The sequence below is a fragment of the Oncorhynchus mykiss genome, chromosome 27 (genome assembly GCF_013265735.2).
Source record: "Oncorhynchus mykiss isolate Arlee chromosome 27, USDA_OmykA_1.1, whole genome shotgun sequence".
Lineage (NCBI taxonomy): Eukaryota > Metazoa > Chordata > Actinopteri > Salmoniformes > Salmonidae > Oncorhynchus > Oncorhynchus mykiss.
In genome coordinates, this window is record NC_048591.1 from 5,752,095 (window position 1) to 5,768,426 (window position 16,332).

The window sequence follows — 16,332 nt, forward strand, 5'->3', positions numbered from 1 at the left end:
AGACACAAGAAAGAGTATGCCCATGCTGGTGAGGGACTACTGGACATATAGAGACAAACTCACAATGAAGGAAGAGGTCGACAACAAAGGCGACAGGGTGGTAGTGCTAGAAACTCGACGCCTAATGATTCTCGTATCCATGCAGGACACTCTGGGGGCGAAGCCAGTCTCAGGAAAGCCAGAGACTCAGTATTCTGGCCCAACATGCACCCAAGAAATTAAACATTTTGTGGCTGTGTGCAGTATATGTAAAGCTAATCTACCTAAGCAGCAATAGGAAACGCTGCAGCCACATGACGTACAGTTGAAGTCGGAAGTTTACATACTACTTTGGCTGGAGTCATTATAATTCATTTTTCAACCAATCCACAACTTTCTTCTTAAAAAAACTATAGTTTTGGCAAGTCGGTTGGGACATCTACTTTGTGCATGACACAAGTAATTTTTTCAACAATTGTTTACAGACAGATTATTTCACTTATAATTCACTGTATCACAATTCAAGTGGGTCAGAAGTTTACATACACTAAATTGACTGTGCCTTTAAACAGCTTGGAAAATTCCAGAAAATTATGTCATGGCTTTAGAAGCCTCTGATAGGCTAATTGACAACATTTGAGTCAATTGGAGGTGTACCTGTGGATGTATTTCAGGGCCTACCTTCAAACTATAATCTATATCTATATATATATCTATAATTGACATCATGGGAAAATCAAAAGAAATCAGCCAAGAAATCAAAAAAATTGTTGACCTCCACAAGTCTGGTTCATCCTTGGAAGCAATTTCCAAACGCCTGAATGTACCACGTTCATCTGTACAAACAATAGTACGCAAGTATTAACACCATGGGACCACGCAGTCATCATACCGCTCAGGAAGGAGACACGTTCTGTCTCATAGAGATGAATGTACATTGGTGCGAAAAGTGCAAATCAATCCCAGAACAACAGCAAAGGACCTTGTGAAGATGCTGGAGGAAACAGGTACAAAAGTATCTATATCCACAGTAAAATGAGTCCTACATCAACATAACCTGAAAGGCCGCTCAGCAAGGAAGAAGCCACTGCTCCAAAACCACCATAAAAAGCCAGACTGCATTTTGCAACTGCACATGGGGACAAAGATCATACATTTTGGAGAAATGTCTGATGAAACAAAAATAGAAATGTTTGGCCATAATGACCATCGTTATGTTTGGTGGAAAAAGTGGGATGCTTGCAAGCCGAAGAACACCATCCCAACCGTGAAGCACGGTGGTGGCAGCATCATGTTGTGGGGATGGTTTGCTGCGGGAGGGACTGGTGCACTTCACAAAATAGATGGTGTCATGAGGAAAGAAAATAATGTGGATATAATGAAGCAACATCTCAAGACATCAGTCAGGAAGTTAAAGCTTGGTTGCAAATGGGTCTTCCAAATGGACAATGACCCCAAGCATACTTCCAAAGTTGTGGCAAAATGGCTTAAGGGCAACAAAGTCAAAGTATTGGAGTGGCCATCACAAAGCCCTGACCTCAATCCTATAGAAAATTTGAGGGCAGAACTGAAAAAGCGTGTGCAAGCAAGGAGGCCTACAAACCTGACTCAGTTACACCAGCTCTGTCAGGAGGAATGGGCCACAATTCACCCAACTTATTGTGGGAAGCTTGTGGAAGGCTACCCAAAACGTTTGACCCAAGTAAAACAATTTAAAGGCAATGCTACCAAATACTAATTGAGTGTATGTAAACTTCTGACACATTGGGAATGTGATGAAAGAAATTAAATCTGAAATAAATCATTCTCTCTACTATTATTCTGACATCTCACATTCTTAAAATAAAGTGGTGATCCTAACTGACCTAAGACAGGGAATTTTTCACTAAGATTAAATGTTAGCAACTGTGAAAAACTGAGTTTAAATGTATTCGGCTAAGGTGTATGTAAACTTCCGACATCAACTGTATCAACATGTCCTTGGTCTAAAGTGGGAATGGTTCTGTTCATCGTCGTTCCTTTTCGGGGCCTCCCCAGTGGCGCAGCACTGCATTGCAGTGCTTGAGGCGTCACTACAGACCCGGGTTCGATCCCGGGCTGTGTCGTAGCCGGCCGCGTCCTGGAGACCAATGAGGTGGCGCACAATTGGCCCAGCGTTGTCTGGTTTAGGAGAGGTTTTCACCGGCCGGGATGTCCTTGTCCCATCGCGCTCTAGTGATTCCTCTGGCAGGCCGGGCGCATGCACGCTGACATGGTTGCCAGTTGTACAGTGTTTCCTCCGACACATTGGTGCGGCTGGCTTCCGGAAGAAGCAGTGCGGCTTGGTAGGGTTGTGTTTCGGAGGATGCATGGGTCTCGACCTTCACCTCTCCCGAGTCTGTAAGTACCAATTGGGGAGAAAAGTGTATGTAAGCTTCTGACACATTGGGAATGTGATGGGTAGCCTTACAACATTTCATTGAACGTTCCTTTTCAGATTATAGTGGACTACTATTCAGATTTTTAGGAGGTGGAGAAAATGATTGACACAACAGCCACTTGCATCATCGACTGTTGTAAACAGCAGTTTAGCAGATATGGCATACCTGACGGTGGTGTAGTTACGGATAATGAATGAAAGTCTGCTATTTTCACTGCTGACTCGCCTAACCATTACTCTGACTGTGATAGGGTGAAGAGGTCACGATGGAACTCCCAGGCTTTTGAAAAAAAAGCAAAGTCTTGACTCGGATAATGGGCCCAAGTTCAGTCAAGTCAAAATAATGCTTTTTTTTGTGCAAATGCCCGGGTTCCATCATGTGACCTCGTCACCCTACCACAGTCAGAGTAATGGTTAGGCGGAGTCAGCAGTGAAACAGCAAACACTCTCATCACAAAGACTATGCAGGAAGGCACAGATGTGTGGAAAGCCATTTTGCCGTGTATAAACACTCCCACAGAGGGCAGCAGTCCTGTACAGCGCTGACTGTCTCTGTTGCCAAAAACTGCCAAGCTCCTCGCACCAAAGGTCATTAGGGAGGTTCAGGCACACCAACTTGCATGTCAGGACAAGTCAAAACATTACCATGACGATAATGCAAAAAAATCTGCCTGTAATTAAACAAGGCCAAGCTGTCAGAGTGCTTCTGGCACCTCAAGCCAAGTATGTCACATGGATTCTTGGCACATCAGCACAAGGTCATGTGAAGTGGAAGTAAAAGGCCAAAAGTATCGAAGGAACCATGGGAAGAATATCCTCTGGACGGTGTGGGCAGGACACATGAGGAGACGGGGAAGACCCCACCAGGTCAGTTATCTCTACCGACCGTGCCTCCACAATTTCAGGAGGATGTGGAAGAGGAAGGAGAGGCCCTGAGGCTCCCAGAGGTGCCAGGAGAAGCCCTGAGGATCCAAGAGGTGCCCAACGTACCAGTGCGCCACACCAGGACAAGGGCTAACATAAGACCCTTAAGAGATTTATTTTTATTTTTAATTTCACCTTTATTTAACCAGGTAGGCAGGTTTAGAACAAGTTCTCATTTACAATTGCGACCTGGCCAAGATAAAGCAACGCAGTTCGACACATACAACAACACAGAGTTACACATGGAGTAAAACAAACAAAGTCAATAATACAGTAGAAAAATAAGTCTATATACAATGTGAGCAAGTGAGGTGAGATAAGGGAGGTAAAGGCAAAAAAGTCCATGGTGGCGAAGTAAATACAATATAGCAAAGTAAAACACTGGAATGGTTGATTTGCAGTGGAAGAATGTGCAAAGTAGAGATAAATAATGGGGTGCAAAGAAGCAAAATAAATATATAAATACAGTAGGGAAAGAGGTAGTTGTTTGGGCTAAATTATAGATGGGCTATGTACAGGTGCAGTAATCTGTGAGCTGCTCTTGACAGCTGGTGCTTAAAGTTAGTGAGGGAGATATGTGTTTCCAGTTTCAGAGATTTTTGTAGTTCGTTCCAGTCATTGGCAGCAGAGAACTGGAAGGAGAGGCGGCCAAAGGAAGAATTGGTTTTGGGGGTGACCAGAGAGATATACATGCTGGAGCGCGTGCTACAGGTGGGTGCTGCTATGGTGACCACCGAGCTGAGATAAGGGGGGACTTTACCTAGCAGGGTCTTACAGATGACCTGGAGCCAGTGGGTTTGGCGACGAGTATGAAGCGAGGGCCAGCCAACGAGAGCGTACAGGTCGCAGTGGTGGGTAGTAAATGTGGCTTTGGTGACAAAACAGATGGCACTGTGATAGACTGCATCCAATTTGTTGATTAGGGTATTGAGTAGGTGGGGGGGAAAAGAAAGGAAAAGGGTGTTGATGTAAATAGGTATTTTCAATGTGGTATTAAAATGGTATGAGGTGCTCGAGAATTCTATATGAAAAGGAAGATGTTTAGATAATGGGCATAATGTCAACCCAGAGATGGCGCTAGTGGGGCACCTATCTAGGATAAACAGGTGCATTATGAGTGACTGATTAGTATCTCATTACCTGTAACCCCTGACTAAATTATTACGTTTGCAGTTTATCTAACTCTCTGACGTGAGCTATTCACACACATCTTAACACCAATGTTATTGGATTTTTTGTAAGCCTTAAAAAGCCAAACACATACCATTCTGGTGCATATCCAAATGCTATCCACCCTCGGGTGTTTTTCAAAGCGAGTTTGCTAATCCGCATCTCACAGCCCTGGATGAACCAATGTTTTAGATGCAGTCATCAGCAAAACAGTGACGCATACACCATCGCACAACAGGTTAAAGTCAAGCGGGGTTCCCAAATACGAATGGGGCAATACAAGGCATCCATATTGTCATAATATCACCATCCCAAAACGAAATCAATTATGTGAACATAAAATGCTAGGTGGAACGCGCAACATGTGGCTTATTGGTGAGTGTTGCCTAATCATTTTAAGTAAATTTGCCATGTTGCCTACTCATGTTAACTATATTTGCCATTGCTAAAGCAACTTAAGTTGTCCCAATGGTCTTCTCTTTGTAGATATCTCTGACACTAGCATCTCTTTGTTTTTTTTCGTAGCTTTTTTTGTTTGCGCCTTTGTATGCCATGGTATGGCGTTGTGTGTATATATGAAATACAAACAGCCAAGGTCGTGCATGAGCACTGAGGCTGAGAAGAATTTGTATTTATCAATGGTTATCTCCTACTGGCGTGCTTATGACGCTCGTAGAATTGTTATGATAAATCACATTTTTTCTATGCGTGCGAACATTGTAAATTCCGTTTAAGTAGTGTTTTAGAATGGTTTCTATGCTATATTAATAAATGAGGCCCCTTTTCTTTAAAAAGCTTTCGCATTAAAATGGCATTATCATTTTCACAATTTCATATTGTTATTGAGACCTAATAGTGTGAAATATCACGTTTGACTGCACTCCTTTTTAAATAAATCACTTTTCTGGGGGATTGCTCTACTCAGTGTTACATGTGTAGGCCTAGATGAGACCAGAAGTGCAGTTTGTTTAGATAAATGCCAAGAAAACAGAACAGGCAGCGGCGCTGGACAGTGTCAGTTTTCTCTCATTCCCACCCTCTCTTACGTAACCCTGAATTGGATGCCTATTTACACTCAGCTTGCCTTCCTTAGGACTACGCAATCCTCTTTGGCATTAGTTTTCTGTTCTCAGATCTTAGTGTGGAGTATGGGCTGGACGCTGTTTATCCTTCTGGTTGTTCTGACCGTGGTCCACGGGAACCCGACCATGACGGTCAGAACTGGGTCAGGACCAACAGTGGGGTTCGATCAACACCCAAACAGTGTTCCTCTGGGAGAGGACATACAGACCACTACAGAGGTGAGTGAGCTACAAACCCCTAGAATCCACTATTCCGAGAGGAAGCACATCAGCATAGACTCGGGACACTTGCTGTATAGGCCTACATAACATGGAGAATGAGTCTCCAGTTTGTTTTGCTTGAAAATACTGGTTTGACTTAACTTTGTCCAGCTTCTTGCTGTGATGCACATTGGATAGTATTTCACAACACGAGTTGTGCTTTCCAGTCGAATCCGGATTAGATCAAATTCAGGCAACCTAAAATGAACACCTCAATCAACCACATAACCATCTGCTAAGTAAATGAAGGAACAATGACACCCTGGTGAAATGGTAGTATTAGGTCAATCTTATTTAATCATCATTACAACATATGCTGTACATGGTACAAAACCAGTTAATATACATGCCCAAGTTGAAGTCCAAACTTTGAACTTGCCTCAAGTCTTCATAAAAACTGCTAGGCTGTGGGGCTAGGCTGTGGGACAAGGCTGTTTGCTGGAGAGCAAATGCTGAATGGAAATAGTCATAATAAATACTTTAGGACAGTGGGGGGGAAACAAGGGGGTGAATCAAGGGAATTCACTTGGTCATCTCTGATCATTTGTAGCATTTTGAATGCACATACGATATAATAAATCCACCTTATTTTAATTTCACGTTTATTTAAGTAGACAAGTTAAGAACAAATTCTTATTTACGATGATGGCCAAACCCTAAACCGGATGACGCTGGGCCAATTGTGCGCCGCCCTATTGGACTCCCAATCGTGGCCGGGTTGTGATACAGCCTGGAATCGAACCAGGGTCTGTAGTGATGCCTTAGACCGCTGCGCCACTCAGGAGCCCTTGGCGAGGCAGAGTATGTTTACAGTTGATTGAGCACTGTGTAGGTTTGTGTGCATCTGTCAAGCATTCCATTGCAGTACTGTAATGTTATTTTTTTTAAGGGGGTAGATGAGCTTTAATACTGCAGATAGATTGTAGCTTTCATCAATGTAATTGTCTGCATCATTTCCAATTCCCCATTTTCTTTATACACACACATACATACCAGTCAAAAGTATGGACACACCTACTCATTCAATGGTTTCTCTTTATTTTTACTATTTTCTACATTGTAGAATAATAGTGAAGACAAAACTATGAAATAACACATGGAATCATGTAGTAACCAAAAAAAGTGTTAAACAAATACATGTATTTGTTTATCAGATAATTTAAAGTAAGCCACCCTTTGCCTTGATGACTGCTTTGCACACACACTAAGCATTCTCTCAACCAGCGTCACCTGGAATGCTTCTCCACCAGTCTTGAAGGAGTTCCCCCATATGCTGAGCACTTGAAGGCTGCTTTTCGTTTACTCTGTGGTCCAACTCATCCCAAACCATCTCAATTGGGTTGAGGTCGGGTGATTGTGGAGGCCAGGTCATCTGATGCAGCACTCCATCACTCTCCTTCTTGGTCAAATAGCCCTTACACTGCCTGGAGGTGTGTTGGGTCATTGTCCTGTTGAAAAACAAATGATAGTCCCACTAAGCGCAAACCAGATGGGATGGTGTATCGCTGTGGTAGCCATGCTGGTTAAGTGTGCCTTGAATTCTAAATAAATTACGGACAGTGTCACCAGCAAAGCACCAAATATAAAATAAACACTTTTTTTGGTTACTACATGATTCCACATGTGCTATTTCATAGTTTTGATGTCTTCACTATTATTCCACAATATAGTAAAAATAAAACCCTTGAATGAGTAGGTGTCAACTTTTGACTGGTACAGTACATACAAATACATACACATCTTAAATTTTTTCCTTCATTACTTTCTAACCCTACCACCCCTATCCTAATTGGAGTAAACAACAACACTTAGGCTTCTACTTCCAGCTTATACATACTATATACATTTTATGGACACAGTCTATTTTTACAATAGTTCTATTTAGTTTGATTTTACTCTAGTCCTTCCTCTACCCTCAACCTCTCCCATCTATTTCTGATGTCCATCCGGTTAGATTTTTATTTGCCATTTCTTTCAAACTGTGCTCTTTCACAAAAGTTCTTAACCTATGTATGTTTTATGCACACCGTATGTTTTACATTAGTTATATTGTTATTGGTCCCAACCTTCAGCTCCATTCAAACCCTCTGTAATGTGTTTACAATTCATTGATTGTGTGTGTTGTCCAGCCTCAGTTCTTCCACTTCACCTTCTTGGCAGGCAGCTGTCCTGTTGATGAGCTCCTCCTGAGTGCCAGGCAGACATGGCTGGTATCTGCTATACTCCATGGTGTACTCTCCTTTCCCCTGGACACACCCCACATCAGTTCTCCAGAAAGGATCATAGACTGAGCAATAGCTTTAGTCCAAATAAATTAACAGAAAAAATTAGCAAATACAAACTCAATTCAATATCACTGAAAGTGCATGGCTTGATATCTTGGACATTTTCATGACTAATTGACGTCTTGACATCCGACTAGAGGGTCCAGCGCCTTACAGGACTGGAGCTCTGTGGCGTAACCAAACATGTCATTCAGTGGAATCTGGGGAGAGGAAATGGCGATTGACCATCAAATACACAGTGACTGGACAGACTTTTAACCTATCCTGTCTTAGCAGAAAGAAAAGGGCATAGGAAGTATGAGTAGGACAGAGCTGCACTCACATCAGCACACAGCGTAAAGTAGCCCTCCACCCCATCCTGCCCACTGATGACGCCATGGCGATGGTTGACCCTGGCGATGACTGTCCCTTGGAACTCATCGGGCGCCACAATTTCTACTGACATGATTGGCTCCAGCACGGCAACGTTGGCCTTCTCCATGGCTACCAAGAGGGGGACATGGATGGAAGGAGAGAGGAGACATTCAGTAGGTTTGTCAAAAAGCTGAGAAGCATGGAAAAGGTATAGAGGGAAAAATATGCGAGAACATAGTATTCTGGTTAGTTGACACCCACCTTGTTTAAGAGCGCCCTCCCCTGCACGGATGGCGATCTCATTCGAGTCCACCATGTGATGCGCTCCGTCTTCCAATAGGAACTTGACGCCTGAGATCTTGTGACCAGTCAGAGGGCCTTTCTCATAGGCATCTCTGAATCCCTGCAGCAGAGAAGGGATGTGATGGAGAAAGGGTGACAGTGGTGGGCAAACTACGACCCGCAGGCCCTTTCTATCGGGCCCACGGGAGGTTTGAGTAAAGAAACTAGAAATTATAATGGACCTATATATTCAAATGAATGCCCTTTCTGTAGCCCACAAATAGATTTTTGACAATAAATCGGTCAAAATAAAATGTGGCCCTCTTGAATTTTTCAATCCCGATGTGGCCCTCAAGTCAAAAAGTTTGCCCACTCTTGGGGTATGAGATTAGAGGTCTACTAGAATTTCTATCTGAATAAGATACAGGATTTTTACAATCCTAATTACACTTACTGGAGGGCCTATGTGATTCAGACTACAGCTTGCACAACTTCTCAACAGCCGGCACAAACTGTTTGGGGGTGTTGGTTCCAACAGTCTGGTCTTCAAACTCTACTTTTGTGTCGTTTTCTTGGTCCAGAGGTTCAAGAACTCCTATCACTTTACCGTACTGCCCAGAACCACCAGACTGCTTCTTATGGGTGAAGTCAAACCTGCAGAGACAAGCACATAGCCAAAATCAGTAACTAATTTAGAGGATTTTCATTAAAGCATTGGTAGGTAAAGAACTGCCATAGTTGCCAAAACGATCAACTCACATTAACATAGACAAACAAAGTAGCTGTATGGTCATTTGCCATGCTTTTATGTTAGTGAGGAGAAGGGAAATGTGTGGCCGGTCTCTTTTAAAGGGCGTTACTAACTGAATTATTGGCTTGGGAGGAAGCAGGAAATTCTCCCCCTGCATGTGGCTGTTTCTCCAGCTGTCTAACCGCAACAGCCTCAACGGGCAGGGAGTTACAGCCTTTCCAGGCACTCTCTGACACTTCTACCCTCCCCTTACTCACTATAGTTATCTGTATTCTCCCTCTTTCTCCTTATCTAGAACTAGGGCAGGACACGACTCTCTGCACCAGCACACAGAGGTCAAAGTCCCATCGTGGCAGACTGACTCTCCCTACCTGTCCTCACCCACCCTCTTTGCTCTCATTCCCCTTCTCTCCGGTGCGGATTAGGGGGAAAGCGAGGTGGTGGAGGAAGTGATGACTACTGGCGTGCTGAACCCGAGTCACTACCCTGCCCGCCGGGCAGCCACGGTGGTCCAACACTACCTGAACACCCGCTACGGCTCACCCTACAGGTGGATCTTTTTCAGCACAGTACACAGCGGCAGCTCAGAGGTAGGAGTGGAGGTGGAGGATCAGCATACCTTGGGGAGTGTGTTGGGCAAGGGGCAGTTAATATTGCAAGGCAAGGCAGGATCCTTGAAGGGGATGGATACGGGAGGTTTGTGCGCATAAAAAGTCAATTCTCAATACCGCATACAGTGGGGGATTTTTATTTATTTTTATTTAAAATTTTGTAACTAGGCAAGTCAGTTAAGAACATGTTCTTATTTTCAATGACGACCTAGGAACAGTGAGGTTAACTGCCTTGTTCAGGTGCAGGATGACAGATTTTTACCTTGTTGGTTCGATCTTCTAACCTTTCGTTTATTAGTCCAACGCTCTAACCACTAGGCTACCTGCCGCCCCACTTGAGGGGGCGACGGCTTTATGGAACATCATTCTGTTTGCTTTCATTTTGTCTTAAGTGGTTAATTTCTGCTCTCTCTCTCCCCGGCTGTCAGGATGTGGCAGAGATGGGGAGGAAGTATCAACTGGAGCTTACCGTGCAGGAGATGATCAGTAACGTAAGATCCGATTCACATTCTCAGTGACACACTATTGCACAGAACAGGCGTGTGAATAAATACACGGTGTGTTAAGTAACCTTGTCTACACTGCCATGGTGATAAACACCTGTGTTAGATCAACTTCTTCCCCCCCCCCCCCCCCCCCCCCCTCCCGTATGTTCCCCCTAACATGCCGCAGCATCATTCCTTTCCCCAACTCTCCTTTCATATTCTCACATTCTCCTCAATTACCTCACCCTTTCCTCTCCCTATAAAAGGTTTCGGGGCAGTGCTCTGCGGAGCTCTTCTTTCCAGAGGGAGAGGGGCAGAGTGCTCCCCAGGTCCAGGCCTCCTGTGAGGGACTGCATCAAAGCAACACCACGGCTCAGGAAGAGGCCTTCTACCAGCAACACAGAGCCAGCAATAACCTAGTGTCAGGAAACAATATACCAGGTAGATATAGAGCCACAAACACACACAACTGACCCCCCCATCTCTCTTCTGACTGACGTTTGTGGTTTCTTTGACAGACAGCTACGGTCACGTGGAGCCCAGCATGAAGCCCTTCTGGCAACTGGGGGGCGTGGCCTCCAGTTTCATCATGCTGAGGGAGTCCAATGAGAGCACGCTTTACAACATGGCCCAGGTGGCCAACTTCACACAGCTGGTGAGCAGCCAAGAGGTCGGTTCGACCGTACGTTACTGTGCAGTCGGGCATCAGATTGCTAGATCATATATGGTTAGCTGATATGTTAAACACCTATCCGGGCATGGTATGATCAGGCATGCGTCTGATGTAGTCTTGAGAAGAACCTCAGTGTAACCATGGAGATATCTGCCCAAATTCCAAATGGACACTTAACTCCCCACCCATTCCTTTCCAACTGTCCTTCTCACACACTTGGTTCCCTGGTTTTGTCTGTCCCTCAACAGGAGACTGAGAAGGACCAGCTGAGGTTCAACTACCATGTCCTGCTGCACGAAATGATTTCCCAGGTAACTAAAACGTTCTGCCATCGGTCTTAACAGAACTCAGACGTCATGTTTGTTAATACAAAAGGTGCATTCGTTGTATGTGTGTGGTTACGCGCAGGAGATCATCCACTGGAAGCTGCTAGTCACCTGGTCCCCAGAACAGGGAGTTCAAGTCCTGCAGACTGAGCTGCAGCCAAAGTGCCACCACTGCGAGGCTCCTCCAAACACCACCAACTGAGATACACGGGAAAAACACTCCAGAGCCTTACTCAAGCACTGCAGGGAAGAGTACAGCACATCTCTTTCTTAGGACTCGGATGAAGGGTAAAAGCCACTTTCTACCTGCTTTGAAAAGCTGAGCTTTACACTTCACTCTTGTCTTCAGTAATTATGTTTACCTTCACCACCACTACTGCTTCAGAGGAGGTGAGAGGGCACACGTCAATGGCCTTACTGCAGCTATATGCCGAATGCACTGCTTTTACTGGTCAGCTTGTAAGACTCTTGGTAAGCTATAACGATGTGTTTCAACTTGTTGTTAATATACTCCATTGGCCCCCTTTGCTTCATCAATAAAGCCGTCGCTGTACACAATGTAATGCTTCTGAGAGTGGCTCATTTGGACATTTGTTTGCCGTGTGTTACGAGTGGTACTTACGGTTCCGCACTGGTCACGCTCTCCCTGAAGGCTACCTTGGGCTTTCCCATCGCACAGGGGCAGTTATACAATGAGAGAAAGTAAGGTCAGCCTGATTTACCGCACCGAAATGCCATTGAAGGTTTGAGATGTGTGGAACTCGTAATGCATTCTATTATCCTTCAGGACAACTTAGGACACTGTGGAAGAAAAAAATACAAATAAGATGAAGCCAAAATGCAAATTTTGTGGCCAGAAGGATCTTCAGATCGCCGGAGAGCGGAGCACTGGACTAGTACCTGTGAATAGATCTCCAGGTGCAGCTCTCCCATACCAGAGATGGGAGAGCTTGCTTTCTGTGTCAAAGCGGACCCTGAACGTGGGGTCTTCTCTGGTGAAGCGGTTGATGCCTTTAGAGAACTTTTCCGTGTCATTCTGATCCACAGGAAGAGGGAGGATGAGGTCATGCAAGCTCATATACTCTACTGAAATAGTATCGAGCCTTAGTGTGGTCTTTTTGACTCCTCATACTACACCGAATGTGAGAGGGCCTTGTTGGACGGCTTCATAGACATGGAGATGACAGCCTCTGGTATGTGGATGGACTCCTGTGGGAGAAAGGTGTTGAATGAAGCTCAAAGTCATAACATTATGCACACACAGGCAGTGCGCAACAGATTGCATGTTTAAATACATGTTAGTGAGTGCTGACTGGTTGTTTATCTAGTTTGGACAATGGCCATAGGGATGTACCATGGAGAGGTTGGCGCTGGTCCGGGAGGTGAAGGTGTCTCCGCTGGCACAGTTGATCCCAAATAGGGCACAGATGTCCCCTGCATACTACACCTCCACATCCTGACCAACCAGAGAGGAGGGGGGGTACACAATTTATGACACACAATTTAATATTGTTTCAGTTAAACAAATGTATAGATAAAGTTGTTTAATCATGAGATGTTATCACTAGGGTACGTCAGGTTGGGGAATCAGGGTCATTGGGCTTCATAGTACAGAAACTGTCAGTTTACTCCATTTACTTCTGGTTTACATTCTCTTCCTGGTTCTCACCTCCATCTGGTCGGCATGGAGACGCACTAGCCTCTGCACGTGAACCTTGCCTGTGCGTGTATGGACGATGTACTCCGTCTTCTTCTCCTGCCTAGAACAGAGTCGGGGGGGAGAGATCCGTCTACAATCCCTATACAGTTTATCACTCAAAAAAGTTTACACCGTAAATGTGCCAGATTACTTGTTGAAGAGAAGATGGTTTGCTAGCTACACAGTGTTCGTGTGATGTGCTCACCTCCAGTTTGAAGGCCAGGCCAACAAAGGGCTGCGAGGCATCTCTGGTGGGATCCATCAGGATCTTAGTGCTGTCACTGACACAGAGGAAACAACACAAGGACAGTGGTGAGATCGGCCACTGGCATTTTTCAAAGTTTGTCCCTGAGCCCATACTGTCTTGATTTTGGCATATCAATTAATTCAAAGACTGCTGTGTCATACTGACTAGTGTTCACTGTCTAGGCACAGAGGTCAGAGCTCATTGTTGAAGAGGGTGTAGTTGTTGACCTATGTGGGGTTGGGCAGATAATCCAGCACTGCATTCAATAGAGGCTGAACCCCCTTGTTCTTCAGGGCAGTTCCCACCAGCACGGGGCTGAAGAGGCGCTGCACTGTGGCCCTGCGTATGGCTGCCTGTGGGAGGAGAGACGGGAGAGGTCAGGGCCCTGGGGGGCAGCGTTCGGAGGTCATAGCAGGAAAGATGACTGAGGCGTAAAATCAAATGACATCATTTGTTGCGATATCCCAAAACACAATGAACAGTCACACACACCTTAAGTTCTGGCACAGTGGGGATCCTCTCTTCCAGAAACATCTCTCCCAGGGTCACGTCAGCGTTAGCCACACACTCCACCGTCTCCTGTCTGCAGCCTCCACACGGAACTCCGCCGGGATCTCATCCAACCGGATATTCTGTTTGCAGGAAGCACAGAGGACGGAATGTATTTATTTTTTCCAGTAAAGGGTTTCCAGCGATGTAAATATTTCAGATATGAGATAGTAATGTAAGTCTTCTCTAAATCCCTGCCACGATCATATTCTCCATTCTCTTACCCGAATGGGCCCTTGAAGTACATGCTACGCTCCTATAGGAGGTCTATGATGTCCTTTGCATCCCCCCCTCCCCCCCAGACTGATGGGGATGTTCACAAAGGCTGCATTATGGTTCAGCTTGGTCCTGAAAGTGGGAACAGAGGAGTCGTAACACGGAGCTAATGGAAAACCAGACTCGTCTTGTCTACTCCACAGTATCTGTATATCTGCTGACCTCATGGCCTGCAGGGCGCGGCTGGGGTTGGCTCCCATGCGGTCCAGCTTGTTGATGAAGGTGAGGAAGGGAACGTTGTAGCGTTTCATCTGTCTGTTCACGGTCAGGGTCTGCCACTGGACCCCTCCAACCGCACATAGGACCAGGATCGCCCTGTTCAAAACACGCAGGGCTCGCTCCACCTCGATGGTGAAGTCCACATGGCCTGGACAGGACAGAGCAGCAAACTGGGCTTAAAGTTAAAAGCAAAAATACATCCTAACAGCTGTTGGGTACACTGGCATTGATCTGTTACTGTGACTTCTGGTATATCTGTCAAAAAGGGAACCTGGTCATAAGATCTGTGTTGCCACTAACACATCGTTCTGCCAGGTACCTCCATACCTGGGATGTTGATGTTGTAATCCCAGCTGACTGGATGGTGATGCCTCTCTGCCTCTCCAGCTCCATCGAGTCCATGGTGGCTCCGACTCCATCTTTTCCCTTGACCTGTAGAGTTAGAGGACCAAACATAATAGTTTTTGTCTGTCTGCCTCCCTCTAAAAAACACACACACACTTCAACTAGCTACTTCAATAAATCAGAGCCAGATCATGATTAACTCACCTCGTGGATCTCTGCTATCCTGCCCGTGTAGAAAAGGACGCGCTCGGTGAGTGTGGTCTTCCCCCGAGATTCCGATGTTGCGGATTCTTTCATTGGGAACGATGCCAGGGCATGACCGACAACTGTTAATCAACACCTATAAAATTTAAAAAGATACTGCATTCAGATAAGTTTCTCTCCATTTCCATCACTTCTCGTCTGTTCTATTAACATATTGGGGTATTTCTTCGTACCTTTTTTAATGTTAGTGTTCCCTGTTCCTTAAATGTATTTGACCTTTGGTTAGTCCTGCTTTTAGAAGTCGCATTTTGTTGGTGGACAGAACCGGTTAAACTCCATTTACACACTGGTTAAGTGTGCCTTAAATTCTATATAAATCACAGTGTCACCAGCAAAGCACCCCCACACCATCACACCTCCTCCATGCTTCAAGGTGGGAACCACACATGCGGAGACAATCCGTTCACCTACTCTGTATCTCACAAAGACACAGCAGTTGGAACTAAAAATCTCGAATTTGGACACAGACCAAGGGACAGATTTCCACCGGTCTAAGCAAGTCTCTTCTTATTGGTGTATTGGTGTAGTGGTTTCTTTTCAGCATTTTGACCATGAAGGCCTGATTCACAGTCTCCTCTGAACAGTTGATGTTGACATGTCTGTTACTTGAACTCTGTGAAGCATTTATTTGGGCAGCAATTTCTGAGGCTGGTAACTCTAATGAACTTATCCTCTGCAGCAGAGGTAACTCTGGGTCTTCTTTTCCTGTGGGAGCCAGTTTCATCATAGCGCTTGATGGTTTTTGCGACTGCACTTGAATAAACTTTCAAAGTTCTTGAACTTTTCCGGATTGACTCACCTTCATGTCTTAAAGTAATTATGGACTGTTTCTCTTTGCTTATTTGAGCTGTTCTTACCATAATATGGGCGTGGCCTTTTACCAAATAGGGCTATCTTCTGTATACCATCCCTACCTTGTCACAGCACAACTGATTGGCTCAAATGCATTAAGAAGGAAAGAAATTCCACAAATGAGCTTTAATCAAGGCACACCTGTTAATTGAAATGCATTCCAGGTGACTACCTCATGAAGCTGGTTGAGAGAATTCCAAGATTGTGCAAAGCTGTCATCAAGGCAAAGGGTGGCTACTTTGAAGAATCTGAAATATAAAATATGTTTAGATTTGTTTA

General features: G+C 44.9%; 1 protein-coding gene and 1 pseudogene across 3 annotated transcripts; one reads left to right on the forward strand and one right to left on the reverse strand.

Moving 5' to 3' along the window:
- Positions 1-4,512: 4,512 nt before the first annotated feature.
- On the forward strand, positions 4,513-12,162 carry LOC110507055 (latexin). 3 transcript variants are annotated; one of them, XM_036964875.1, is made up of 8 exons: positions 4,513-4,867; positions 5,612-5,793; positions 9,933-10,097; positions 10,547-10,609; positions 10,870-11,044; positions 11,122-11,258; positions 11,525-11,587; positions 11,685-12,162. In XM_036964875.1, exons 1-8 carry the CDS (start codon positions 4,834-4,836, stop codon positions 11,802-11,804), a joined length of 939 nt encoding a protein of 312 aa, XP_036820770.1. In that variant the 5' UTR covers positions 4,513-4,833; the 3' UTR covers positions 11,805-12,162. The 3 variants fall into 3 exon arrangements, with proteins under 3 accessions (XP_036820770.1, XP_036820771.1, XP_036820769.1); XM_036964876.1 differs by having other exon boundaries at positions 4,515-4,867; positions 5,626-5,793; XM_036964874.1 differs by lacking the exon at positions 4,513-4,867 and having other exon boundaries at positions 5,506-5,793.
- On the reverse strand, positions 7,517-14,738 carry LOC118944669 (annotated as a pseudogene).
- Between the last annotated feature and the right edge of the window lie 1,594 nt (positions 14,739-16,332).

Bases quoted from the DNA above. Each gene is read 5' to 3' on its own strand.
- LOC110507055 (XM_036964874.1), top strand. From the start codon at position 5,554: ATGCCTATTTACACTCAGCTTGCCTTCCTTAGGACTACGCAATCCTCT. The intron at 10,610-10,869 runs GTAAGATCCGAT...TCCCTATAAAAG, and splicing joins TGCAGGAGATGATCAGTAAC to GTTTCGGGGCAGTGCTCTGC. The intron at 11,588-11,684 runs GTAACTAAAACG...GGTTACGCGCAG, and splicing joins TGCACGAAATGATTTCCCAG to GAGATCATCCACTGGAAGCT.